Source organism: Muntiacus reevesi, chromosome 18 (genome assembly GCF_963930625.1).
Source record: "Muntiacus reevesi chromosome 18, mMunRee1.1, whole genome shotgun sequence".
Lineage (NCBI taxonomy): Eukaryota > Metazoa > Chordata > Mammalia > Artiodactyla > Cervidae > Muntiacus > Muntiacus reevesi.
This window is the reverse complement of record NC_089266.1, coordinates 18,080,949-18,108,746: the sequence shown is the minus strand read 5'-3', so window position 1 is coordinate 18,108,746 and position 27,798 is coordinate 18,080,949. Positions and strand designations below refer to the sequence as shown.

Here is a 27,798-nt window from a genome sequence, read left to right as displayed (position 1 = left end):
TGGCTGGGTAAGTACGGTTTTGATGGAAAGGTGACAATCAAGCTCTAATCAGGAGAACTGGAGAAAACATGCAAGTGAGGAATGGAGCCACCACTTTTGAGATTTTTTTTTGTTTTTTGGGTGGGTGGATAAGTGGAAAATAAGGGGAGGCAAAAGATGTGAAGATGAAATTCTATGTATGTGAAATCTTTATGTAAACTGTAAACGCTCTATCTGTAAGCGTTAGTTTTATTTTGTTATTATTGAACCCCTAGGAATTTCAAACTAGCTCAATGTGAAGAATCACTAAGACGCTACTGCTAGTCCCCAGCTCGCTGGCTATTAAACCCCAAAAGATCTCAAGCCTATGAAAAGTGGACAGATGAAGAGACAGAAAGAGCAGAGTGAAAATTGAAGGGGAAGAGAGAGGTTGGCCTAGCTAATATTGTCCTCCGAGGGCCCCCGTACGGCAGTCTCACAGCTCTTACGTAATTTTAGGGGCGGGGCAAACAGGAAATTTAAACCGAACCCGCGGTCGAGGGCGCCTAGAGAATATGCAGTAGTTGCCGAGAAGCAGTCGGTGCACAGGAGCCTGAAAGAGCCCATGGAGCCCGCGATTGGGATACGGTGGCCTTGAAGGAGTACGGAGGCCGGGAAAGAGCAGAGAATTGGAGGAGGGATCCGGGAAAGGGTACGGATGCCGAAAAGCGGAAGAGGGGATAAGAAGGAAGGTGGAAAGGGTCAAAGGAGTTGAAGAGGGGTTCGGGTTTGGAAAGTGGGCACAGGAATTGGGAAGCAGATAGGTTACGGGAGCTGGGGAGGATAGAGGGACCGGGGAGGGGTCGTAGGAATTGAGGAGACAGAGGTCTAAAGGGGCGGAGGATCTGGGGGGACAAGAGCCTGGAAGGAGGCGCGGGAGTTGAGAGGGGATGTGGGTTGGGATGGAGTTGAGTCTTGGGGTTCCCGGGAGCCTCGATGGAAATTGTGCAGGATTTGGGAGGTTGGAGGAGGGGATGATGGAAGGTCGAAGATTAGTGGAGGTGGTTCACCTGATGTTTTGTCTTTTTTCAGGCAACGATCGCCTTCAACTGGAGAGTTCAATGGATGAGAGTAAGCTACGGGCTCCGGACCCAGGTAGTAACAGGGCCAAAATGAGGGTTTCGAGGTCACAGTTGGTACTCCTGCCACAGAGTCTTTTGGGAAGAAAAGACCGAGAAATGTTAGCTCTCTTGGGGTTTTCTAGTTACTGTGTGTGTGTGTGTGTGTGTGTGTGTGTGTGTGTGTGTGTGTGTTGGGAGGGGGTTGTTTGTGTTGAGGGATGTCATGATAAAGGTCAAACGAGTTTTCCCTCTGATATTATGAACAGATGGGGGGGGGAGTCAGGATGGAGTAACTTATTAAACCTATATTCATGGTTAGTTTTACCATAAAATTCTTAAATTTATTGATAACCTTAAAGAGCCCCACCCAATTAGATAAGTATTTTAGCACTAGTCACTTCTCTCAATGCTCCCTTCTGCCCTCTTAGTATCGTCTACTTTGAGTTCTGGATTTTTACAAATATGCCATTTCATTGTTGCCTTTTAAATGGTGATATATTTCACTAAATTATTTACTCTCCCTTCCCATGTGGTGTTGCTTTCTTCTGGCTCTAGTTCTCTTTTTGCTGATGAACTTCCTCCAAGCATATTTTCAAAAGGGGGCTTTATGTGATAAACGTTTTGAGGCTTGTATGCCTGAGAACATCTTTATTTCAGTCTTGTATTAAAGTTCTTGAGTCAGTTTTTTTCTGTTCAACACATTGAAAAGTGGCAGTGGTCTCTTCTTGCTAAAAAGTAGATGTTGTTGAGAATTGATGTCAATCTGATTCTTGTTCCTTAGTGTATGACCTGCTTTTCCCTGTAGAAGATTTTAGATTATTCTCTTTGTATTTGTTCTTAAAATTCACAATAACATAACTGTGTTAATTTCAGAGAGTTTTAGTTTTCATAAAAATGAAAATACAAGAATTGAAAACATGCGGGTCAAGAAGCAACAGTTAGAACCAGACATGGAACAACTGACTTGTTCCAAATTGGGAAAGGAATATGACAAGGCTGTATATACAGAGAACAGCGTGCAAAATGCCAGACTGGATGAATCACAAGCTGGAATCAAGATTGCCAGGAGAAATATCAACCTCAGATATGCAGATGACAACCCTCTAATGGGAGAAAATGAAGAGGACTAAAGAATCTCTTGATGATGGTGAAAGAGGAGAGTGAAAAAGATGGCTTAAAACTCAGCATTCAAAATACTAAGATCATGGCATCTGGTTCCTTACTTCATGCCAAATAGAAGGAGAAAAAGTGTAAACAATGACAAATTTTATTTTCTTGGGCTCCAAAATCACTATGGACAGTGACTACAGCCATGAAATTAAAAGATACTTGCTCCTTGGAAGAAAAGCTATGACAAACCTAGAGAGCATATTAAAAAACAGAGGCATTACTTTGCCAACAAAGGTCTGCATAGTCAAAGCTATGGTTTTTCCAGTAGTCATGTAAAGATTTGAGCATTGGACTGTAAAAAAGGCTGAGCACCGAAGAATTGATGCCTTCAAACTGTGGTGCTAGAGAAGACTCTTGATAATCTCTTAGACTGCAAGGAGATCAAACCAGGCAATCCTAAAGGAAATTAACCCTGAATATTCATTGGAAGGACTGATAAGTGAAGCTGAAGTTCCAATATTTTGGCTACTTGATGCAAAGAGCTGACTCATTGGAAAAGACCCTGATGCTAGGAAAGATTGAAGGCAAAAGGAGAAGGGGGTGGCAGAGATGAGACAGTTAGATAGCATCACTGACTCAATGGACATGAATTTGAGTAAACTCCATGAGATAGTGGAGGACAGAGGAGCCTGGCATGCTGCAGTTTATGGGGCTGCAGAGTCAGACACAACTTAGCAACTGAACATCAACCATTCATCTGCAAATGATTGTGCACATTGCTCTGTTTTTTTAAAAATTCTTATTTATTTATTTTTGACTGCACTGGGTCTTCTTTTCTACTCAGGCTCTTTCTAGTTGCATCCAGGAGGGTCACTCTAGTTGCCATGCACAAGCTTCTCATTGCAGTGGCCTCTTCTGTTGCAGAGCACGGTCTCTAGGGCATGCGGCTTCTAGGGCACAGGCTCAATAAATTGGAGCTCAGCTGCTCCAAGGCATATGGGATCTTCCTGGATCAGGGGTTGAACCCATGTCTCCCGCATTAGCAGGTGGATTCCTTACCACTGAGCCACCAGGGAAACCCTAGCAGGGATTACTTTTTAATGTTAATCTCTGTTGGGTGATGGGGGTAGTGGGTTCTTAATCCACATGACTAGTGTGAATTTGAACTCCAGTCTCTTGGGAGGCTTGTACTTTGGATTTTCAGTGAAGATTTTCCTTTCATGTGGAGCCCAGGCTAAGGTAGGCAGTATTCCTTTTTTGTCTTTTCTAGTGGATGGATTCTTTTCTGGCTTCCCTTTTCTCCTAGATTCATGCAGGAGTTCCCAATCCTCACTCCCCACTTGAGGCTTGCATAAGACTTCATCTCTAGGGCTCTTGTGGCTCTTCAGTCCCAAGCCATTTGCTTTTAAGTCCACAGACTCCCTCAGGGCAGTCAGCATTCACTTTCACCACTGTGGTTTTCAACTTTCTCATCATTTGGGGCACTTTTGTTGTCTTCTTACTAATTTTGTGGACTTAGCAGTTAGATAGGATTGGTATTTCTATTTCAGCTGGTATTTTTAGATACTTGTGTTAGGAGGGCTTTTAGGTAACCTGCTCTCCAGTATTACCTGAAATGAAACCAAACTCCTCTCTTTGTCTGCAGCGTCCTGAAATTTCATGAATACTGTGCCATGGGACTTTTTTCATTCATGGAGCTAGCACCTGGTGGAAACTTTCAACCGAGAGGCTCATGTTCTTTAGTTTCTTTGTGTGGATTACCACATTTTATCCATTCATTAGTTGATGGACAGAAGAGTTTTCTGTTTCCTGGCTATTATGAATAATACTGTTGTAAATATTTGTTTCCAGGTTATCATTTTTTTCTTTGAATGTATACCTAGAAGTATAATTGCTGGGTCCTATGGTAAGTCTCTGTTTAACTTTTTGAGGAACTGGCAGACTTTCCCCATTGGCTACACCATTTACATTCCCACCAATAAAGTATGAGGGTTCCAGTTCTGTGGGTCCTCACCAACACTTGTTATTATCTGTCTTTTTTTTGTTAAAGCCATCCTAGTGGGTTTGGCATAAGATCCCATAGTTCAGGGTTTAGAGCACTGGTCTTATAAACCAGGTGTCGGGATTCATATCTCGCTGGGGCCTGCTAAGCAATTCTCTTATTGGGCTTGCCTCGTGGCTCAGATGGTAAAGAATCTGCCTGCAATGCAAGAGACCTGGGTGGGATCCCTAGGTTGGGAAGATCCCCTGGAGGAAGGCATGGCAACCCACTCCAATATTCCTGTCTGGAGAATCCCCATGGACAGAGGAACCTGGGAGGCTAAAGTCCATGGAGTTGCAAAGAGATGGACATGACTGAGGGACTCAGCATACGGAGAGTGGGTTTCAAGTGGTATCTCTGTGGTTTCAATTTACATTTTCCTAACAAGGCTAGTGGCCTTTTGTATCTTTTCATGTGCTTATTGGTCATTTGTATACCTTTGGAGAAATGTCTATCTGTTGCTTATTTTTAAACTGGATTTTTTTTTTAAATTATTTGAGGTGTTTTTTAACTATTGTGTTTTTTTATATCCCTTATCTTCAATTAATTATTTTATTTACCTGCTGTTCTTCTTTTATGTTTCTAGTGTGCTCCTTGCCTTCTTGAGATATTTATTATGCTTTAAAACTCTTCTTTCTGTCTGGTCCATTACTTATGACAGAAGGACAACCTATGCCAGAGAAAGCTTCTTTTATAGTACTTGCTTTCTTCGGTTGCCTCATACTTTCTTAGAAGCTAATGTTCCCTTGAGACTGCTAGCCACTCTAACTGATAATGTGCTCCTGGAAGGAAGATGCAAAAGCTTAGGTTCTATGTTATCCTCCTCCTTTGAGTTCAGGGGTTGGGGTTTGGTTGGAGGAGGAAAACCACCCTAAGGTGGGGAGCCCCTGGTTCCAATGTGGGCTCAGTCACCACCAACCCCCCCAATACATGTGTTCCCTTGTACTACTTATTTGCAAGAGCTGCTGTTTTCCTTGAGTTGTAATTTTCTAATTCACCAAATGAATAGTGAGGAGGGAGGAAAGTTCATTTGTGCCAACCAGCTCACTGACCTCCTTGACTTCACAACTCCCCTTGACCCTAACCTTTTGTTAATTGCTTCACACACACACACACACACACACACACACACACACTCACTCACTCACTCACTCACTCACACTCACACTCCATCACTGCCCTGATATTACCCTACTGTCTCTGGTTGGTGCTGGACTGCTTACCTGCACTGGCTACAGGCAGGCAGGGACCCGCTGAGCACAACTAGAAGCTATTCTCCAATCTCACCCTCCTGCGAGTCCTGGCACTCTTCCGCTCTAGGCTTGCTGTTCACCCAGCGCAGCGCCGCCTGCACCCGCACGCCAGTGTCTGACTCTGCCGTTCATCTCATCTAATTCCTTCTTTCTTCAGAGATTTCCCTAGGATTAGGTCCTCTGGAGAAAGTTCTAGGCCTGTGTGAATGTCAAAAGGGCTTACTCTGAGAAAGCCCTCTGTACAAATATTGAATCATTATGTTGTATCCCCTGGAACTAATATAATGTTGTATGTCAGTTAGACTGCTCAATAAAAGGAAAAAGAGAACCTTCCCTGGCGGTTCAGTGGTTTAGACTTCACCTCCCAATGCAGTGGTTACCGGTTCAGTCCCTGGTTGGGGAGCTACGACCCTTCATGGCTCACCTTCTGAAGAAGATGGCCTTAGGGAGGGACCCAAAATGGCTACAGTTAGAATAACGCCCTGGCCCGACATCCAGCTGGTATTCCTGGTATGGCTGGATCAGATGTTTCTGGCCAGTCTCCATCCTAAGTGCTTATTAAGTGTTTGAATAGCTCCCAAATACCATTACCTGACACCATTTCTGATATTTTACTTGTCCCATATGGACTGCCCATGAGAGTGGGTGTTTATTATTACCACTATTTCTCAAATGAGGAAATAGAGACTGAGACATCCTAAGTGAGATTACTGTGACTTCAGGGTTGCACAGCTAGTAAGAGGTGGAGGCAGGACTCAGAACAAAGGCCTTTTCTGTTAAATGCCAAGCTGACTTTCCAGTTTTCGGTCTCTATATACCTAGGACTTTTAGGAAAAGGGAGGTTTACAGGACCAGAGGGTGAATGCTTGAAGGTCAGATGCTAGCTGAGGATGGGAAAGCAGGATCTAGTTTAAGCATTATGGGAATATGGGAATGGTAATCACATGTAAGTCAAACATCTCTTCCCAGGGACTCCTTGGTGGTGCCGTGGCTAATACTTCAAGCTTCCAATGCAGGGGGCCTGTGTTCAGTCAGTGGTCAGGGAACTAGATCCCACATGCCACAGCTAAAGATCCCACCTGACGAAACTAAGACCCAGTGCAATCAAATTAAAAAAAAAAATCTCTTCCCCAAGTAGTTTTCGGTCTAATGGAGACCCAAAGGAGTGAGTAAACAAGAATATGAAGTTGAAAATACTACAAGGACAGATAATAAGTAATTTGTAACTCAGAAAAAGAAAAGTAGTATCTCGTCAGGGCAAGCAGGGTTTAACTAAGGAGGTCCAATTAAAAGCCTGACTGGATGGTAGATAGGAGAGTTGCAGGAATTTATAGAATCAAAGAGTTTTAGAAAATGTTTTAAAATATGAGGTCCAGGGGCTTCCCTGGTGGCTCAGTGGTAAAGAATCCACCTGCCAATGCAGGAGACACAAGTTCGATCCTGATCTGGGAAGATCTCACAGGCCTCAGAGCAACTAAGTCCGTGCTGCACAAATATTGAGCCTGTGCTCTGGAGCCCAGGAACTGCAACTGTTAAGCCCATGTACTGCAACTATTGAATTCCACATGCCCGAGAGCCCGTGCTCCACAACAAGAGAAGCCACCGCAGTCAGTATCTGTCCTCTTAGTTTTGTCAGGCTCATATTCTTGTTTACTCTCTCCTTTGGGTCCACCTCTGACTTCAATAGACCAGGAACTATTTTGGGAAGAGATTTTTTCTTCATTCAGTTCAGTTCAGTCGCTCAGTCATGTCCGACTCTTTTTGACCCCATGGACTGCTGCACACCAGGCTTCCCTGTCCATCACCCACTCCTGGAGCTTGCTCAAACTCATGTTCATCAAGTCGATGATGCCATCCAACCATCTCATCCTCTGTTGTCCTCTTCTCCTGCCTTCAGTCTTTCCCAGCATCAGGGTCTTTTCCAATGAATCAGTTCTTCACATCAGGTGGCCAAAGTATTGGAGCTTCAGCTTTAGCCTCAGTCCTTCCAATGAATATTCAGGACTGATTCTTTCAGGATCGACTGGTTTGATCTCCTTGCAATCCAAGAGACTCTCAAGAGTGTTCTCCAACACCACAGTTCAAGGTTCAAAAGCATCAATGTTGGCGCTCAACTTTCTTTATGGTCCATATCTCACATCCATATATAACTACTGGAAAAACCATAGCTTTGACTAGACGGACTTTTGCTGGCAAGGTAATGTCTCTGCTTTTTAATATGCTGTGCAAGTTAGTCATAGCTTTCTTCCAAGGAGCAAGCATTTAATTTCATGGCTGCAAGTCACCATCTGCAGTGATTTGGGAGCCCAAGAAAATAGTCTGTGACTGTTGCCTTTGTCTCCCCATCTATTTGCCGAGAAGTGATGGGACCAGATTCTATGATCTTAGTTTTCTGAATGTTGAATTTTAAGCCAGCTTTTCATTCTCCTCTTTCACTTTCATCAAGAGTCTCCTTAGTTCTTTGTTTTCGGCCATAAGGATGGTGTCATCTGCATACCTGAGGTTATTGATATTTCTCCTTGCCATCTTGATTCCAGGTTATGCTTCATCCAGCCCAGCATTTCTCATGATGTACTCTGAGTATAAGTTAAATAAGCAGGGTGACAATATACAGCCTTGACATATTCCTTTCCCAATTTGGAACCAGTCGGTTATTCCATGTCTGGTCTTAACTGTTGCTTCTTGACCTGCATACAGATTTCTCGGGAGGCAGATCAGATGGTCTGGTATTCCCATCTCTTTAAGGATTTTCCACAGTTTGTTGTGATGCAGGAGACCCTGGTTCAATTCTTGAGTTGGAAAGATCCACTGGAGAATGGAAAGGCTACCCACTTCAGTATTCTGGCCTGGACAATTTCATGGACTGTATAGTCCATGGGGTTGCAAAGAGTTGGGCACGAATGAGTGATTTTCACTTTCACTTTTTTCATTAATTAATTAATTTGGCTGCCACTGGATCCCTATGGCATGTAGGATCTTAGTTCCCCAACCAGGGATTGAACTGGTGTCCCTTGCATTGGCAGGCAGACTCTGAATTACTGGGCCACCAGGGAAGTCCTGATAGTTCATTGGTTTTTATTGCCAAATAGTATTCCATCATATGAATACACTGCATTTCGCTTACTGTTTTATTCACGTTTGAATTGTTTCCGCTTTGGGGCTACAGTGAATAATGCTGCTATGAACTTTATCTGGATGTATGTTTTCATTTCTCCTGGGAGTATGCCTAAGAATCCAGTTGCTTATGTTAACTCTATACTTAACCTTTTGAGAAACAGCTGCACTGTTGTCTAAAGTGGCTGCACCATTTTACCTTCCCAGCATCCATGTATGAGGACTGGGTTTCTCTGCACCTGGGCTTCCCCCGGGCAGGAACCTCGTGTCCACCTTGGTGCCCCGGGCCTGGCCAGGCACCACACAGGGGCTGTCGGCAGCGAAGGCTCCTTGACCCCCGGGGCTGTCTCTTACCTCAAGCTTTTCACTGTCTCCCCCTTTACTGCTGTTTTCTAGGAGCTCAGCTCGGAGTTTCCAGTTGTCTGGGAAAATGCCAGGAGAGCTCACCAGATGCCAGGAGGCAGCCCTTTTCTGGAAAGTCCTTCTACTTGGATCTGCCTGCCGGCAAGAACCTCCAGTTTTTGACAGGGGCCATTCAGCAGCTGGGTGGGGTAGGTAACCTGCTTCTCCCACGTGCCTTCGTGGATTATAGGGCCGGAGCTGGAGAGGGGTTCTGCCTGTGACTTCCAGGTATTTTCAGGGGTATCACTGCATTTTCCAAAGCAGCTTAAATGTAAACCATTTTTTTAAAGTAAAGTTAATTTTTTTTTTCCTAATTAAAAAAGTAATTTCTGTTCATTCTAGAATTCTGGAGAACTGGAACAGCAGAGTGGCATTGCTAAGGAGTGGGCTTGTTGGGATAGGAGAAATGTGTGGCCATGAAATCATTTATCTTTTTGCCATATTACAGAAGGTAGACAGACATTCTCCTTCAACCTATAGCTTTAAAGATTTTTTTAAATTGTGATAAAATTTATATGAGATAAAATATGCCTTTGTAACTGTTTATAGGTTCATTCTTCTTAAGTTAAAAAAAGTTTTATTTTATTTTTTTAAAATTTTGACTGCCATGGGTCTTTATTGTGGCAACAGGCTCAGTAATTGCAGCATGTGGATTTAGTTCCCCAACAAGGGATGGAACCCATGTCCCCTGCATTGGAAGGTGGATTCTTAATCACTGGACTCCCAGAGAAGTCCCTGTAAATTAATTATTTTTAAATTCATGGACATTAATTACATTCACCCTGTTGTATAGCCATCACTCTCTGTTTCCCAAACTTTTATCACCCCAAACAGAAGCTCTGTAACCTTTAAGCAAGAACTTCCCATTTCACCTCCCCCTACCTCCCCAGAATTCACATCTACATTATGTTTCTGAATTTGCCCATTCTAGATACCTTGTATCAGTGGGATCACTGATGTTGGTCCTTTTGTTTCTGGTTTATTACACTTTAAGGTAAAGGTTTCAAGGCTCACCCATGCTGTACAGTAGATCAGAGTTTCATTTCTCTCTCATGACTGAACAGTGCTCCACTGTATGGACAGACCACATTTTGCTTATCCATTCATATGTTAATGGGCACTCAGTTTGTTTCTGCTCTTTAGCTATTATGAATAAGGCTGCTGTGAACATGGGTAGACAAGTGTCCATTCAAGTCCCTATTTTCTTTTTTTCTTTTTCTTTTTTTTTTTTTAAATATTTATTTATTTGGCTGTGCTGAGGCTTAGTTGAGGCATGTGGGATCTTTGTTCCCTGACCAGGGATTGAACCCAGGCCCCCTGTACTGGGAGCATGGAGTCTCAGCCACTGGACTGTAAGGGAAGTCCCTCAAGTCCCTATTTTCAATTCTGTTGGATGTATATCTCGGAGAGGAATTGCTGGGTCATGTGGTAATCCGTGTTTAGCTTTTGAGGGACCTCAGCTTCTTTTTTAAACCTAAGTGCCAGGTTTCTTCAGTCACACTTCAGAGAGATCATCCATCCTTCCTTTCACAGGTGTGCTGGAGCTGGCTGGTCCTGGCCCATGAGAACCAACTGTTAGCATCTCTTTCAGTTCCACATTCAGTGATGTCATATGGCTACCTTGAAGTCAGCCCCAATAGTATTTTACCCCACAGAAACCAGCAAACGCTACAAAGCAGGGTTTTGGGGTTTTTTTCCCCTTTTACCCCAAGAGTCCGGCATTAAATGTTTGCCAGCTCACTGCTGCTTATTTCCGTCTTTTCTTCCTCCAGACATGAGTTGTGTCATTGTGTTTCCAGCCCTGTTTTGGGGTTCTTAGGATGAGTCAGACCCTCTCAGTGTCATAAAGGGCTTGCAGGTAAGATGAGTGGATACTTATGCAGCTGAGTAATATCCAGAACCCAATTTTATTTCAGGCTCCTCTTGGTAGTGTGGTCAAGATGACAGACGTGGCATCTGGATGGCCCGGTGCATCTTCACGGCAAAATCACGGCTTAGCCAAGCTCTTGATCCTCCAGTCCCATCAATGTGCTGTCACTCTGGGCAAACCCTAACTAGTCAAATATCAGAGCCCACGAGGCCCTGCTGGGAGGAGCTACAGTTCTGGAGTCAAGAACCTCTGTCCTGTACATAAGCCTTATTATACTTTGGAATGATGTCTTCTCCGGGGCCCAGCACAGGATTGCATCTGGTCTATTTAAGGACTTTGATTCTGGAGCTTCTGCGAACCAACCTGATTTCCTTCCTCAACCTGTCAATATTGATGATTCTACTTCTGTCTTTTGGGTTTCAGCCACCTCTGTGATCTGGTTTCAGGTAATTGAGGGTTTTCTCAGCAAAGAAGTAAGTTACATCGTGTCCAGCCGCAGGGAGGCGAAGGCCGAGAGCAGCAGGACGAGTCCCAGACGCTGCCCCAGCCCCGGCGAGGTCACAGTGGACACACCGCCGAAAGCCAGCCGTGCCAGGCCCGCACGGAAGGCCATGGACCCAGTAAGAACCTCGTGGGGCGGGAAGGGTGTGTCTAATAAACGAAGGAAGTAGGCCTTTGTGAGCCCGCTCTGACAGTTTCTGGTTTTAGTTTCATCTGGTTTATTTTAATCTCTCATTTGAATTCAGGGGCTGAAACTATCTTATCACAACTCTGGATCCACACACCTCAGCGACATGCTGTCCCGATGCCCTCCGTTCTGTGATAAATATTCACTTTTCCTGGGACTCCAGAGTCTGAGATTCAGAAACAGTAGGGGAGGATTTTCCTGGTGGTTCAGTGGTTAAGAATCCACCTACCATTGCAGGGGACATGGGTTTGATCCCTGGTCCAGGAAGATCCCACATACGATGGGGCAACTAAGCCCATGCACCACAACTACTGAATCTGTTTTCTCTAGAGCTTGTGCTCTGCAACAAGAGAAGCCCACACACCACAGCTCGAGTAGCCCCTGCTTACCACAACTAGAAAAAGCCCACGTGCAGCATTGAAGACCCAGCGCAGCCAAAAATAAATAAACATTTTCTTAAAAAAATAAGAAAAAGAAAGAAACAGTAGGGGAATAAACCAGAGAGGGCTTGTTAGGCTTGACCGACACTTGTCTGCTGGGGAGTGTGACCTTTTAAAGAGAGGTCTAAAAAATAACAAAGAAGAAGAGAGGTCTCAGGACCTTTGTAACACTTGATCTCAGGTGAATTCAAAATGCTGCTCCCCAGGCTGCAGCTCCCTGTGAGTGACCCGAACCTGAGGTTGGCTTTACCTTTACCTCTGGAAGCTGCTCCCAGCTTTCCGAGGGACATGACTCCCAGACGTCCTGGCCAACCCCTGTGGAAAAATGTGTTTGTGTGCAGGTGGTCTCCACAGCTCCCCCATCGCTCCTTTCTTCCGCCAGGTGCCTCTGAGCAGAGGGAAGGAGCTCCTGCAGAAGGCTATCAGAAACCAGGTGAGCCGAGGGGGCCGGGCTGGAGGCCGGTGTGTCTGATGCAGGGAGAGAATGAGCCCCGCCTCCGAAGGTTCTTCTGAAGCTCTGACACAAAGGCATGCCCGGCCCGACGTGTAGCACTGTCATGATTTCCTTCTTTCTGACAAGGAAGTGGGGCTCAGAGGAGTTCAGTCATCTGTCCGGGCTGGAGGTGGAAGAGCCGGGTTTTGACTCCATGATCTTAAGATCCTGGGAGAAATGCAGCGGGGTGTCTTTCACACCTAGCTATTTATCCCTTCTGTGAGGACCCAGGGCCATCAGAGTTGAGTGACAGCAGGAGGAGTTAAGCTGATCTTGCAGAGGAGTAGTTCAAGTGTCGTGAAGCAGGTGCCCCAGCCGTGGGCTGGGACGCAGGAGGGTGGTGTGGCCAGCGTAGCTTCCTGTTCAGTGAGGGTGACTGTCACTGGTATTTATTGTGTCTGTCCCTCCTGTGGGCTCAGAGTGTTCCTCGCAGAGGCTCTCCTGACAGGCTGCTCACATGAACACACATATCCCTTCCTGGTCCCGAGGTGGCCGGAGCAGAGCCACCAGCCAGATCAGCCATCCGTCCCCTCCCAAGGTGGCCAGCCCGTGTGGAAGGACAGGGTCCTCCCAGGGGTTGGAGTCGACTCTCCAGGCTCTGTGCTTGCTACCCTGCCCACCTTCTCGCAACAGCCCCTCACATGGATGACCGGAGCTCCCAGAAGCCAGGCCGGCCTGTCCCCAGGTGGTCGAGCCTCGGGCAGGAGTCTCGTGCTCCTGCCTGACTCCGCTTGTCTTTCCAGGGCAGCAGCAGCGGAGGCGGCAGTGGGCACAGCAGCAGCCTCCTGAGCAACGCCCGCTCCTGGGGGGTGCAGATTCTCCACGTGGACGGTACCCTTCCTGCCTGGGGCCGCAGAGGGGAGGGTTGGCAACTTTGCCTGGGAACCTGGGCTGTGAGAGGGGTCCGAGTCATGTACTGGCTGAAGCCAGATGTACTCAGTCACGTAACTGTGTTGGTCCGCAGAGGTGGAGAGCAGCCGCAGCAATAGCAGAGCGCAGGTGCTGGGAAGGGCTGTTTCCTTTAACCCTGATGCCAGCTCTCCTTGGCAGGATTGAATAAGAACCGATCCTAATATCCATTACTCCTTATCAGGTATTTGCTCTGTGCTAGGAAGCACCTCATCTCATCACCACAGTCTCTGCCCATTGTACAGATGAGGAAGTTGAGCCTCAGGGAATAGATTGAGTAAATGATCCATAGTCTCACTAGACCCACATTCCCCCCTAGTTTGGCTCAACTACATTTCCTGTTCTTTCTTTCCTCTAGGGTTTGCCACACATCATAACCACTGGTGTGCTGGCTGTAATACATTTACATGACAGTAGCTGTTTTGAGTCTGCTGGCAGTGGTCAGCCCTCCCACCCAGCTCCACTTTGAGTCTGGCGTTTTCTTTTACGCATTAAAGGGAGCAGGTCTAGATCTAGCCTGAGATCTGCCGGAGGGCAGGGAGCTGTGCCAGGGCAGGTCCTGGTTTGGGATGGTGGGAGGTTCCATCGTCTCTGGAAAACCAGCCATTTCTGACTTGATCTAATTTCCTGCCTTTCTATGTATTAGAGAAGCTCCAGCATGTATAGCTCCTGCTGGGTCTCCCACCTAAGGATATAACTGAGTAAATGCCATGGCTTGGTCTCCCCCACAAAACTGCTCTTCAGTAGCACCTTAAAGCCCTTTATGGGTCATCAGGCACCTCCTGTTCAAGACTTGTATTCAGTGCTTCAAAGGAGCATGCAGCCAGCATAGGTACTTTTCCAGGGATAGAGGACCCTGCGCTCTCTTTTATTATCAGCAGGTGCAGAGATGACACGTAGCCAGAAGGTGGCAGGCAAGGCTGGTGTGATCCAGTGAGCCGGGCCAGGTGGGACCTTCAGTCCCCCAGCCCCAGGACAGGGCTGTGCTGGGGAAACGAGAAGAGGAAGCCTTTGGCCACAGCCCTCTGTTTCCTCCCCAGAAATGCTGATACGGGTGCAGCAACTGTCTCTTGATGCTCCACGTGTGAAGAAACAAGGGCTGAAGAAACCAGAGGTAGGTCATCCCCTCCCAAACTGAAGGGAAACGGGAAAGTCTGTGACGGCATTGGCAAATCCATGACCTGCCCCAGCCACCTCCTCCTGGCCTTGCTGGGAAAGGTGAGAGGAACACAGCCTCTCAGCTTAGCCCTGGTGCCCGCAGCTCTGTGTGGGGCCAAGGACTGCCTGCAGGTAGTCTTCATGGCTTGCTGGCCAGGCTGCCATTCTGGGGATAGTTCTTGGCCTGGAAACGAGCCTGCCGATTGCATGGGTGGTGGCTGGGGGGTGGTGGGGTTTGAAATAGCTGCTATATTCCAAATTCTTGTTGGGCTTTTCCTTCTTTTGCTGGGGTTAGAACTGTGTACCACCTCAAGAGAGCCCAGGCTGATTTAAAGCCGCAGGGTCTTCACCCAGCCCTGAATTCAAGAAAGAATCAGGCCCTACAAGTCCGTCCAGGGCCTGGCACCCAGGAGAGGGACCACATCCAAACCAGGTGGAACACTCAGCCTCACCACCCCTCACCCCACCCCCTCTGGTCTGGGCATCTTTAAGGTTTTGCTGTAATGTATACAAGGCTTCTCTGATGGCACAAGCATTAAGGAATCAGTCTGCAATGCAAGAGACCTGAGTTCAATCCATGGGTTGGGAAGATCCCCTGGAGGAGGAAATGGCAACCCTCTGCAGTATCCTTGCCTGAGAAATCCCATAGACAGAGAAGCCCAGCAGGCTACAGTCCATGGGGTCGCATATTATTGAAAGTCTCTTTCCCCTCCGACTTCTGCTTCCCAACCACCAAGCTCCCTCCCTGAGGTCAACAGTGTGAACAGTTGCGCAAATGTCCTTCCAGGACTCCCAAGCATCTACAAGCAAATACATCGAAATTCCCCCTTTTACGCAAATGTGTGGTATTATTACTTTGCTTTGTTTGCTTAATAATCTCTTTTGTAGCTACTTGGGACTCTTTTGGGGCAAGTTTTGGGTGCAGTCTGCTGATGGGGGAAGGCCTGTTGAAGGCTTCTTTGGGCTGTATTGGCCCTGGTGGCGTGGCCTGGAAGAGAATCTGGAATCCCCTTGGGCCCAGAGTCCCAGACAGTTACGTAGCCACTGGACCTCTCATTCTATCCACACCCTCCCAACTCTTTAGCTGATTTTTTAAAAATTGTTTCATTTGGTTTGTAACATTAGCTTTGTTTGACCTTGGCCTGAAAGCCAGTTTTGACAAACACAGTCAGGGTGTGTAAGATAGGGTACTGAAAACCAAAAGGCACTGTCTTCACCCTCATCCTGGCGGCTGCCCTGGAATGCCAGCGCGCCCAGAATATACGGGCTGCCTCAGTGAGCCCCTCCCCCGCGTCAGGTGTGTTCCCTGCTGCAGTTTCATCTGTGCCACATCCAAGGTGTTAGGTGGGAACCCCGAACATCATGGGCGGCAGGGTCCCATTCCCACAGTGGTGGGGGGTGCTCCCCAGCCCTTGCTTGCTCTTTGCTCTGCCCTGCATTCCCTTCACAAAGTCAGGGCCCTTGAGATTCACGCACAGAGCTCACCATGCAGGGAGCATGGTGCTCAGGTCTGCTCCAGCTCAGGGTCCAGCCGTGGGCAGAAAGCTAAAGTGGGGCAGAAAGCTAAAGCAGAGCAGCAGCTCGGATCTCCGGGCCCAGTTCCTCGACCCCCCTAGCTCCCTCACATCCTTAACCTATTTTTCCTTTCCATTCAGGGAACATGTCCAGCAGAGTCAAGAACACGGAAAGGTCAGTGCAAGAGCTCTTCCTCATTTAATTGCCATCCCTCCCTCCCTAAATGCTTCCCCACGTCTCCCTCTGTGGCAGCATCTGCTCACTTTTCTGCAGCAGGAAGCAAGTCCAGGTTGTGTACAGCCTCATCCTGTTGCCAGGGCTCTGCCTGTTGGCAGAGCTTCAGAGAGGAGGGTGGTGGGAGAGGGACGTCTGTGAGCAAGTCCAGGGCTGCTGGGCCGGGCCTTCTCTGTAGAGCCAAGACCTCCTGCAGTCGCTCTGGCTCCTGCAGCCTCTGGCTGTTTCTGGGCATCGATGGAAGTTCAGCATCCTTTGCTTTCTGATTCAGGAGCAGTTTGGGGTGGGCAGTTTGACAGCTGCCTACTACTTTCAGAAATGCCAAACTCCCTGAAATTGACAAATAGGCAGATTGACGGGGCCCAGCTCCTGGCTCTTCTTGGACAGCAGGGGAGTTTCTCCCCCTGGATATTTCTCCCAAAGATGCTCTGTCGGTGGCATTTATTCGTGCACAAACGGGAACTAATAAGGAAAGTCACTTGGCACCTCTCACGCTTGCAAATCAAGGAAGTCTGTGGGAGAATTGATTTTAATCACTGTGTCAGTTAATTAGAAAGACGAGGAGTCACCCCAAAAAAGTAATTAAGGAAGAAAGGTTGCTTCTGCTTGAGCACTGGGAGCTGAGAAGCGCCAGCTTCTTGGGGATTTGGTGGCAGCTAGCTGTGCCCAGCCTTTCGGTGCCTCAACTGCCCCTTTGACAGGACTTCTGATTGTCGTGGGAGGGCAGAAGGGGTTTATAATACCTCAGAGAATCTGTAATCTGTGCAGATAGCCAGCTAGTAGGGGACAAATCTCTTGATTAACTGACTCCAAATCTGTTTCCCAGCACCCCTTTGCCCTATTTTTTTCAAGAACCAGATTTCACTTTTGGTTTTTTTTAACTGTCCTTCTGCCAAGACCTCGAAACACTCTTCAGTTCTCCTCCTTACTGTTCTTCCCCTCCAATACCCCAGGCTCCTCATGGAGAATTCTGTCTGAGAACCATCCTCAGGCCCGCTTGGGATTCTGAGACACCAGGAGTTAAGGTCTGGGAAGGAGCTGAGGCTCTTAGCAGAAACCATCAGGGGCCGGGTTTCTGCTACCCGACCAGGTTCCTGACTCTCAAGGTTGACAGCCTTTAGCACCCATATGCAGGAGGCTGAGGGTGGGTGCATTTAGGACCCTGGGGCACCTTGTAGCCTCTCCCCCCAAGGGTGGTAGAGGTTAGAGGAGATGGGAGCAGGGGCCTCACTCAGCCAAAGGAAAGGCACACCTTGGGGCCTCGAGGTCTCTGGCTCTGAGAGCCTCTTGGGCTTTGGCAGAGCCTCGTCTCTCTGAGCATTTCCTGCAGGCGGAGCTCAGGCTCTGCACCAGGGCAGACAGATGGCTGACGGGCGCACTCTTCCTTCCAGTGGCCAGACTGAAGGCACCGTTCCTCAAAGTCGAAGATGAGAGCAGGTGAGTGGACCGCCAGACCTACATGGAGGAGAGGTACTTGGGGGCCCCAGGCTGCCATGGGGAGGTCTCATATAGATCAGAGGAGCCATGCCCAGCTGGCACTCCTCTTGGTCATGAGTCAGAGGTTAATAATCCTGTGTGAATTCCTTCCTTATTTTTTTAAATATTTATTCATTTGGCTGTGCCAGGTCTTAGTTGCAGCATGTGGGATCCAGTCCCCTGACCAGGGATCGAACCCCAGGCCCCCTGCACTGGGAGCTCAGAGTCTTAGCCACTGGACCACCAAGGAAGTCCCTTAATTCCTTCTTTTCAAAGCTCTGCTTTTTTGAGTCTGTGATGTTGCATCCAGGTTGTTTGACTCCCCATTTCCCCCATGTGTACGCTGACACTCAATACCAAATCATTGCTGGTATTAGTGCTAGTACAGTCTTTGCTAAAGTGAGGGTCTCTGCGGTGCTATTGGGGTTCCCTTGTCAGACCACATTGTATCAACACTTGACCAAGCCTTTCCATTTGCTGTGTAAAACCCTTTCCTGGTATGTGTTATCGCCTCATAGCCGTGGCTAAAACTGCCATGGGAAGAGTCGATCCTCTTCCCAATGGGGAAACTGAGGTCAGACACGTTAAGGGACATTAACACAACCACTTTGCTAGTGACTCTTAGTCTGAGGCTAGAGTCCACATCCAGCCTGGGACCCTCTCCCCTCTGCCCCGTCTGTCCCCGTGAGGGCCCTTTCTTACCTACAGCAGGAGGGTCACATCAATGATAACCTGACGAGCTGTTAGCCACCTGGGTTGTCCCTGACTCTTCAGTAAGTACCGGAAAATCTAGAATTAACCCCAGAAGTTTTTTTAAAGCCCATGTGTCCCCAGCAGAAACTCCTGGCCCAGAATGCTCTGTCCCTCAGCTTTGGGCTGGACCGACAGACCCAGCCCCAGGAGCCTGGCAGGTCTGCCCATCCTTCACAATACGGCACACAGGACAGAGTTGGTGCTGGTGGCCCAAAAGCCAGTAGAAAGAGTCCAGGGCTGGAAGGAGGCCCTCTCCTCTCCCCTTCCAGGCGGGTGGGGTGGAGGGGCACGTCCTTCACAGTCCGCCCTTCACAACCAGCTGAGTACAAGTAGTCACGACTGAGACACTGTGGCTGAGACACCACCAGGGCCTTAGTATCTCTGCACATGGAGCTGAGCTTTCTCTCGATCCTTCTTTACGTGCTGGCCTAAAGCAGGCGCTCTTCAAAGCCCAATTTAGCCTCACCAGCCTCAACTTTTCAACCTTCTCAGCAGAAACAAAATAACACGGAGGAGGGCGAAAGGCGGGGTACCAGGGCTGTGAAGGGCACCTGCTTCTCCTTCAGGATTCGAGAAGACTTTTTATTTTGGCTGTGCCATGCACCCTGTGGGATCTTACTTCCCAACCAGAAGTCAAACCTGGGCCCCCCTGCAGTGGAAGCTCAGAGTCCTAGCCACTGGACTGCCAGATAAGTCCCCAAGAAGACACATTGGTTAATTTACTCCTGAGGCTGCAGGGTCTCAATATGCCCCTGGAACCCAGGGCCTGCTTTCCCCTGGAGCACCGTCCACTGCACCCCATCATGGTGTGGTCAGGGGCTGCCGAGTACCCACAGATCACTATCCCTGGCTCCAAAAGTCTCCTGAGTGTGAGCCATTTAAGGCAAATGACTCAGTGTATGTCTGACTGCCCAGAACCTTCACTGCGCCTCTCTTTTCCATTCAGAGCACCACCCCTCAGATAGTACAAAAGCCCAGCCCATAGCAAAAATATTCCTCTTCATGGCACAGGAAGATCACTGATCTGGTCTTAACATCCTTGCGTTTAGATTCTGCCAGGCTAGAGTTCTCAGAGGTCACTTGAGGGTCGAGAAACAAAATGGAAAGGTGGGAGGAACTAGATCAGGAGTTGGGAGATGTGGCTTCCCATCTGGACTTGGCCGCATATAGGTCATGAGCCCTCGGGCAAGCCACAGAACCTTTAGGGCTTCGTTTCCTCTTCTATGATATAAAACATGAAAACACTGTTGTTCTGCTCAGCTCAGAGGTTGCAGGATATGGGGGAGCCAGTGATTGTAAACAGGCTTGGAAAGTGGACAGTAAGAGTGTTAATTTAAAATATTAATCTAACCCGGTAAGGCAGATAAGAATGTTGTTATAGTATTTAAAAGCTGGACAAGTGAGGGACTTCCCTGGTGGTCCAGTGGTTGAGATTCTGAGCTTCTAATACAGGGGGCATGAGTTTGACCCCTGGTCAGGGAACTAAGATCCCACATGCTGTGCGACATGGCCCAAAAAAGATGGGCAGGTGAGAGTCTGCTTTATCAAGATGGGAATTCTCAGGAGTTGGGCTGGCCTCTCTTCCTCACCTTTTCCCTTCCCCGCTGGAGTCAAAATGGAAGTTTTGTGTGTTTCAGGAAGTTTCGTCCTTTCCACCTTCAGTTTAAATCCTTTCCTGAAATTTCTTTTCTGGGACCCAAAGCCGCCAGTCCTTTTGAGGCCCCGATGACTCCGAGCAGCTCGCACCATACCAGGTGGGTCTTTCTGGTTCCTGAGTACAGGGCTGGTTCCAGGCCAAAGTCCTCCCCCCTGGGGGCCTGCTGGTCAGACTGGGGAATGGCCATGTGTTAGCTCCTTAGGCAAAGTCTATTCTGGGAACTTAGCCCAGAGAAGAGGGACACCAGGAGTGTTCATCCGTTTTATCTGGTGTTCTCCATCCGTACTGAAGAACTTGACTTGTGTCCAGAGGGCACGAGGCTGGTTTCTGAACCTCAAATTATAGACCTCCTTTCTTAGAGTCTCCTTGTGAAAGGGAGGTCGCTCAGTCATGTCTGACTCTTTGCAACCCCATGGACTGTAGCTTAAGGGAGTCTCCCTGGGGGGGCCATTAAAAATGCAGATTCCTGGACTCCACCCCTGCAGAATCACAGTCTCTGGTGATGAGACTGAGCTCCGTGTTCCCAGGCTCCCCATGTGGTTTCAATGCACATCCAAATCTGAGGTCTTTGAAGCTAAACATAGCAGGCAGAGGGTCTGGGGGACCTGCCACACTGTGTGGCATGAAATGACTTGTAGGCTTTTTAATCCTACTCTGCAGATAGGTGAGTTTGACCCTTCATTGACCAACGTGCAGAAGGCATGCGGTTCAGAGGATGACCTGGACACCTTCCCAGACCTTTCTAACTTATGGGCCCGGAGAATAGAGGGCAGATGCCCAGCCTAAGGGTCCCCAGTACCAGGGAGGACCTGTGGTTTCCACCAGCAGACAGGGGCTAAGGGGTCAGGAAATAGTGCGAATGGAGGAAAAACAGAAAGGGACTGTCACAGTAGATAGAGAGCGGAGGGAGGCGAGAACAAGCCAGGGTGAAGTCCAGGGGCCCTTATCCCTTTCCCAGAAGATACAAGGGACACAAGAGGGGCAGCCCAGAGGCTGCCTGGGCTGGGGCTGCAGGGGGTGCTCGGCCTGGGAAGGCCTGGGGATGGCACAGGAGCTGATAAAGGGAAGATGAAGGGTTTACAGTGAAACGTCTGTATTCTGTGCCCATCCTCCAACCTCTAGACCATGAGTCTCTCCAGAGAGAGTTTATGGACAGTACATCGTGTACCCTTTGTTCTCTCTTCTCACAAAGAATAGCAAGATAGTCACTGTGCTGGATCTTGCTTTTTTTCCCACTGAATATTTCTTAATTTCCTATTAGTACCTGAAGAGCGTCTTCATTCCCTTTAATGACTGCAGGGTATTCCATGGTATGGATTTACCGTATTTTATTTAACATATGTGTGGATGATTTCCAGTCTTTTGTGGTGAATAGTCTTGTTCAGAGTAAATTTATGACTGTTCAAGTATATTTGCAGGACAAATTCCTAAAAGTGGAAATGCCGGGTCAAAGGGTGCCTACACATTTATAATTTTGAGAAGTGCAGCCAAATTGCTTTTCATGGAGGTAATGCCAGGATACACTTTCACCCGCAGTGGACCAGAGCCCATTTCCCCATCCCCATGGCTAAGATAGTGAGCTGTCAGACTTGTGACTTCAGCCAGGCTGATAGATCAAAAACCATATCTCAGTGTAATGTAATTTTCATTTTTCTCTTTATGAATGAGCTTAAGTATGTTTTCCTATGTTGGATCATTTGAATCTCTCTTTTTTAAAACCTCTTTTTGTGTGAACCTTTTTCATATCCTTTGCCAGTTTTTCTATTCAGTTATTGATCACTTATTGATTTGTAAGGAGCCTTTTGCTATGTTACTAGTTATAAATATCCTCCCCGGTTTCTGGTGTGTTTTTTTGAGTTTGCTTCTATTTTCTACCATGCATATATGTTTTTTAATGGTTTGTCATTGAACTTATCAGCTTTTTTACTGTTTCCTGGGTTTGGTGTCATACTTAGAAAGTCCTTAGGGGAATATTTTGGACCCACTGAATTTGCTCAGTCAAATACCAGTACCCTACAGGCCGTTTAAAAATGCAGGACTGACTACAAATAATAAATGCTGGAGAGGATGTGGAGGAAAGGGAACTCTCCTACACTGTTGGTGGGAATGGAAATTGGTGTAGCCACTGTGGAAAACAGTATGGAGTTTCCTTAAAAAACTAGAGTTGCCATATGACCCAGCAATCCCACTCATGGGCATATATCTGGAGAAAATGCTAATTCAAAAAGATACTTGCACCCCAATGTTGATAGCAGCAATATTTACGATAGCCAAGACACGGAACCAACCTAAATGTCCATCAGCAGATAAATGGATAAAGAAGATGTGGTATGTGTGTGTATATATATATATATATATGTGTGTGTGTGTGTGGTATGTGTGTGTATATATATATGTGTATATACACATATATATGTATGTGTGTGTATATATATATATATGTATGTATACACACACACATATATGTATACACACACAGAGTGAAATACTGCTCTGCTCAGGCATAAACAAGAATGAAACAATGCCATTTGTAGCAACATGGGTGGATTTAATAGAGATTATGAGTGAAGCAAATCAGAGAAAGAGAGATATCATATGATATCACTTATATGTGGAACATAAAAAGTAATGCAAATGAATTTATTTACAAAATAGACTCACAGATATAAAAAACAAATTTATGGTTACCAAAGGGGAAAGCAGATGGAGGAGGGAATCAGTTCAGTTCAGTTCAGTCGCTCAGTCGTGTCCGACTCTTTGCAACCCCGTGGACTGCAGCACGCCAGGCTTCCCTGTCTATCACCCACTCCTAGAGCTTGCTCAAACTCACGTCCATTAAGTCACTGATACCATCCAACCATCTCATTCTCTGTCATCCCCTTCTCCTGCTTTCAATCTTTCCCAGCATCAGGGTCTTTTCCAATGAGTCAGTTCTTTGTATCAGGTGGTCAAAGTATTGGAGCTTCAACTTCAAGCACAAGTCCTTCCAATGAATATTCAGGACTGATTTCTTTCAGGATTGACTGGTTTGATCTCCTTACAGTCCAAGGGACTCTCAAGAGTCTTCTCCAACACCACAGTTCAAAAGCATCAATTCTTCAGCATTCAGCTTTCTTTATGGTCCAACTCTCACATCCATACATGACTACTGGAAAAACCATAGCTTTGACTGGACAGATCCTTGTCAGTAAAGTAATGTCTCTGCTTTTTAATATGCTGTCCAGGTTGGTCATAGCGTTTCTTCCAAGACCAAGTGTCTTTTAATTTCATGGCTGCAGTCACCATCTGCAGTGATTTTGGAACCCAAGAAAATAAAGTCTATCACTGTTTCCATTGTTTCCCTATCTATTTGCCATGAAGTGATGGGACCGGATGCCATGATCTTAGTTTTCTGAATGTTGAGTTTTAAGCCAGCTTTTTCATTCTCCTCTTTCACTTTCATCACGAGGCTCTTTAGTTCCTCTTCACTTTATGCCATAAGGGTGGTATCATCTGTGTATGTGAGGTTATTGATATTTCTCCCTGCCATCTTGATTCCAGCTTGTGCTTCATCCAGCCCAGCATTTCTCATGATGTACTCTGCATATAAGTTAAATCAGCAAGGTGACAATATACACCCTTGATACACACCTTTCCCAATTTGGAACCAGTCCATTGTTCCATGTCCAGTTCTAACTGTTGCTTCTTGACCTGCATACAGGTTTCTCAGGAGGCAGGTCAGGTGGTCTGGTATTCCCATCTCTTTGAGAATTTTCCACAGTTTGTTGTGATCCACACAGTCAAAGGCTTTGGCGTAGTCAATGAAGCAGATGTTTTTCTGGACTTCTCTTACTTTTTCTATGATCCAACAGATGTTGGCAATTTGATCTCTGGTTCCTCTCCCTTTTCTAAATCCAGCTTGAACATCTGGAAGTTCTCGGTTCACGTACTGTTGAAGCCTAGCTTGGAGAATTTTGAGCATTATTTTGCTAGTGTGTAAGATGAGTGCAATTGTATGGTAGTTTGAACATTCTCTGGCATTGCCTTTCTTTGGGATTGGAATGAAAACTGACCTTTTCCAGTCCGTGGCCAGTGCTGAGTTTTCCAAATTTGCTATGTTGAGTGCAGCGCTTTCACAGCGTCATCTTTTAGGATTTGAAATAGCTCAGCTGGAATTCCATCACCTCCACTAGCTTTGTTCATAGTGATGCTTCCTAAGGCCCACTTGACTTCACACTTCAGGATGTCTGGCTCTAGATGAGTGATCACACCATCGTGGTTATCCAGGTCATTAAGATCTTTTTTGTATAGTTCTTCTGTGTATTCTTGCCACCTCTTCTTAATATTTTCTGCTTCTTTTAGGTCCATACCATTTCTGTCCTTTATTGTGCCCATCTTTGCGTGAAGTGTTCCCTTGGTATCTAATTTTCTTGTAGGGATCTCTAGTCTTTCCCATTCTATTGTTTTCCTCTATTTCTTTGCATTGATCATTTAGGAAGGCTTTCTTATTTTTCCTTGCTATATCAGATAGATATATCAGATGGAGGAAGGATAAATCAGGATTAACAGATTGGGATTAACAGATACAAACTACTATATATAAAATAAACAAGAAGGTCCTACTGGATAGCACAGGGAAGCATATTCACTATCCTGTAATAAGCCATAATGGAAAAGAATATGAGAAAGAAAAATATATATATAGAACTAAATCATTTTGCTGCATACCAGAAACGAACACAACACTGCAAATCAACTATACTTCAGTTAACAAATCAAAACTCATGCAGGACTGAAAGTCAAAGAAGTCAGGCTTGAGAAAGATGTGAAAGTCCTCAGGGAAGGTACAGCTGTGTGGGTCAAATGACCCTGGGTTTGGGTATGAGCACGGAGCTGGAACATCGTCAGAGATTCTTGCCTGTGGTTTGAGGTGTGTGGGTGGGGTCAGGATGGAGCTAAGATGGGGTACTCACAGAGAGGCCTCTCCTTCCTTGCTGCCTCTCCTGCCCCTCTTGTACGAGTGGTGCCAACTGTAGGCAGGCCACCCCGTGCCTGCCCTTCTCTGGCCATTTTGGTCCCTCCTCCCCCGCTGGCCGGGACTCCAGGCCGCAGGGCCACAGTTCGCTCTAAGGGCTCCAGCGGTGACCACTTTCCCCCACCCTGTATTCTCCGCAGAGAAGCCAAGGACCAGGAGCCAAGCCGGCGATCCGCCGCCTGCACTGTGCCCAGGAGGAGGAAAGGGTACTGTGAGTGCTGCCAAGAAGCCTTCGAGGAGCTGCACAGGGTGAGCTCCTTCCCCACCACGCAGCTGCTCCCAGACGGTCTCTCCGCCCTGGTGAGGCGGGGTGGCCTGCTTGTGTCCCATCCCCGCCTAGCCTGACGCCCCCTGCCTCCTCTCACCCCGAGCAGCATCTCCAGAGCCCGCAGCACCAGGACTTTGCCCTGGAGGCCCACCTCTATGCCGAAGTCGATCGGATCATCGCCCAGCTGAGCCACAGCCTTGCAGACGTGCCCTTCCAGGCCAGCCTCCCCGGGTAAGCACCGCTGTGCCACCCCACCGCGGGTGGCAGGCACGACCCCCTTCTCACCTCTCCTGCTGCTGCCCTCAGGTGGAGAGGAACCCTCGGGTTGGCGACAGCAGAGACCAGGCTGTGGTCCCTCACCTTTCTTACTTCTTCCTTCCCTGTCTTTCCTGCCATCTTCTGTTCTGTTCTTTTGGGGAGCGGTCAAGGGAAGGCCTCCATTTTGGGCTTCAGCCCATCAGATCAGGACAGACCCCGACCAGAACTCCCTTCCTAACACCACAGTTGGGGGCGCAGGGGGAGCAGTTCAGCTGTCGCTGCTCCTGGCATGTGTCTGGTCACGTGCCTGTCTGGCCTTCTAGAAATAGGGAGGGGAATTCCTGGGTCTTTCCTGTGTAGGTGAAAAGGAGGGTCTTCCTGCTTCTCTAGAAGTTTACCCCAGAAAGGATGGCAGAGGATTTGGCGGAATCCCAGGGCCCTCTGAGCACCGCCCGCTCTTGCTGCCCACCAAGGAGCTGTGGCTTCATCCCCCGCACCCCTAAGCCTCCACCTCAGGCAGCCTCACTGGGCTCGGGGTGCGCAGCCAGGACCTGTGCTGCTTTCTCTAGCCACCGAAGGGCAGCCTCCTCCATGACTGCCTTATTAAACAGAGCAGCCTCTAACCTGTTCCTCTGGCCAGCCCCAACTGCAGGTCGCAGAGCCAAGAACAGGCCTTTCACCTGGGACCCAGAATGGCAGCTCTTTTCTGCACAACAAAGCCCAGAAGGGTAGCACCATACAGGCCTCCACTGTGCCCCCGGCCCAGGAGGACCCCCACTTGCTCTGGAGTTGAACTCTGTGACCCACTGAGTGTTTCTGTCCCCACAGGCAGCCAGGCTCCTTGACTTCCGACTGTGACCCTCTGTGTCCTGAGCCTCCGCCTCCTCTCTGGCCCTCCCCTCTCAAGGCAGCGTCTCCCTGGAGGAGGAAAGACGATCATCACCAGGCCCCAGGTGCCTCCGAGCATGGTGGGACAGTGGGCGGCGTGAAGGCAGCAGCAGAACCTGTGGAGGCTGGCGAGATTCCTGAACCGATAACAAGCTGCCAGGAGCTGAAGGGGTCAGCTGACAGCTTTGTGGACCCCCCAGAGGCCCCAGGGTCTGGGAGCCCTGCTCACCAGGGCCTCCTGACCAGCTCTGGACTTGCTGAACTCTCCTCTGGCCCAGACCTGCCTCTTTTTGGCCACAAGCGGAAAGTTCAGTTCCCCAGTGGCAATGCCGAGAAGAGGCCAGGTGCATCCTGGCCACAAGCCTCACTCTTTATCCCGAGAGCCCCCAGCCCCTGTGGCACCCCCAGCTCCCACGGCATCAGGACAACCAGCAGCAAGCACCTTCCCCTTCCAGGCCATGAGCCCAGGTCTCTGGCCTCCCTCCAGCCTGTGCACCACCCACAGGAAGAGACCTGCCTCTCCCTCCCAGGCAGCCCCCCAGCAGGTTGGCAGAGTGCTGGGCCACACAGGCCCCCTGGCCGGGGGGAGGAAGGCCTCCAGGATCTAAGGGCTCTGAGGATGCCGCCCCTGGCCCTGTCTCCCAGTAGGCTGAGCAGCTCCGGGCCAGCTGCCAGCCCACCTGCCCTCAGCTGCAGGCACGGAGCCCCCAGGAGGACCTGCAGAGAACCCGGCTGCCTCTCCCCGCCACACTCTGCCAGCCAGCGGGGAGACCAGCTGCTCCCGATGGTTCTGGACCTCCCAGCCTCTTCCAGGCCCCTGACTCCCAACCCCAGCCCGCCGCCAACAGAGAACTACTTCTATGAGTCCCAACCCACCCCTGGGCATGCAGCTCGGGAGCCTGACAGCTCCCAACTCGAGGGCAAGTTACACGTCAGCTGAGGGCTGCACACCCAGCCCGGGCCGACCAGACACAAGGAGGAGCCAATGCAGAGTCTGGCCCTGGACAATCATGGCCGAGCTCTAGGTGCATTAGATGGAGCCCGTCCTCCCGGCCACCAGGTCTTCAGGGCTGGGGGCTGCCCTCTCCAGCGGTGGATCGTGCAGCCGCGGCCCGCTGCTCAGGCCAGGAGGCAGGGGCAAGGTTGGCATAGGGAGGGCCCAGAGAGAAGCCAGAGCA

General features: G+C 48.4%; 1 protein-coding gene across 1 annotated transcript; it reads left to right on the top strand.

The window, feature by feature from the left end:
* Positions 1–544: 544 nt before the first annotated feature.
* DBF4B (DBF4B-CDC7 kinase regulatory subunit) lies at positions 545–27,798 on the top strand. The gene is made up of 13 exons (XM_065909733.1): positions 545–670; positions 1,051–1,113; positions 8,994–9,148; positions 11,316–11,489; positions 12,380–12,430; positions 13,234–13,321; positions 14,440–14,513; positions 16,213–16,246; positions 17,698–17,743; positions 20,173–20,289; positions 25,347–25,455; positions 25,581–25,705; positions 26,561–27,798. Exons 2-13 carry the CDS (start codon positions 1,080–1,082, stop codon positions 27,558–27,560), a joined length of 2,007 nt encoding a protein of 668 aa, XP_065765805.1. The 5' UTR covers positions 545–670; positions 1,051–1,079; the 3' UTR covers positions 27,561–27,798.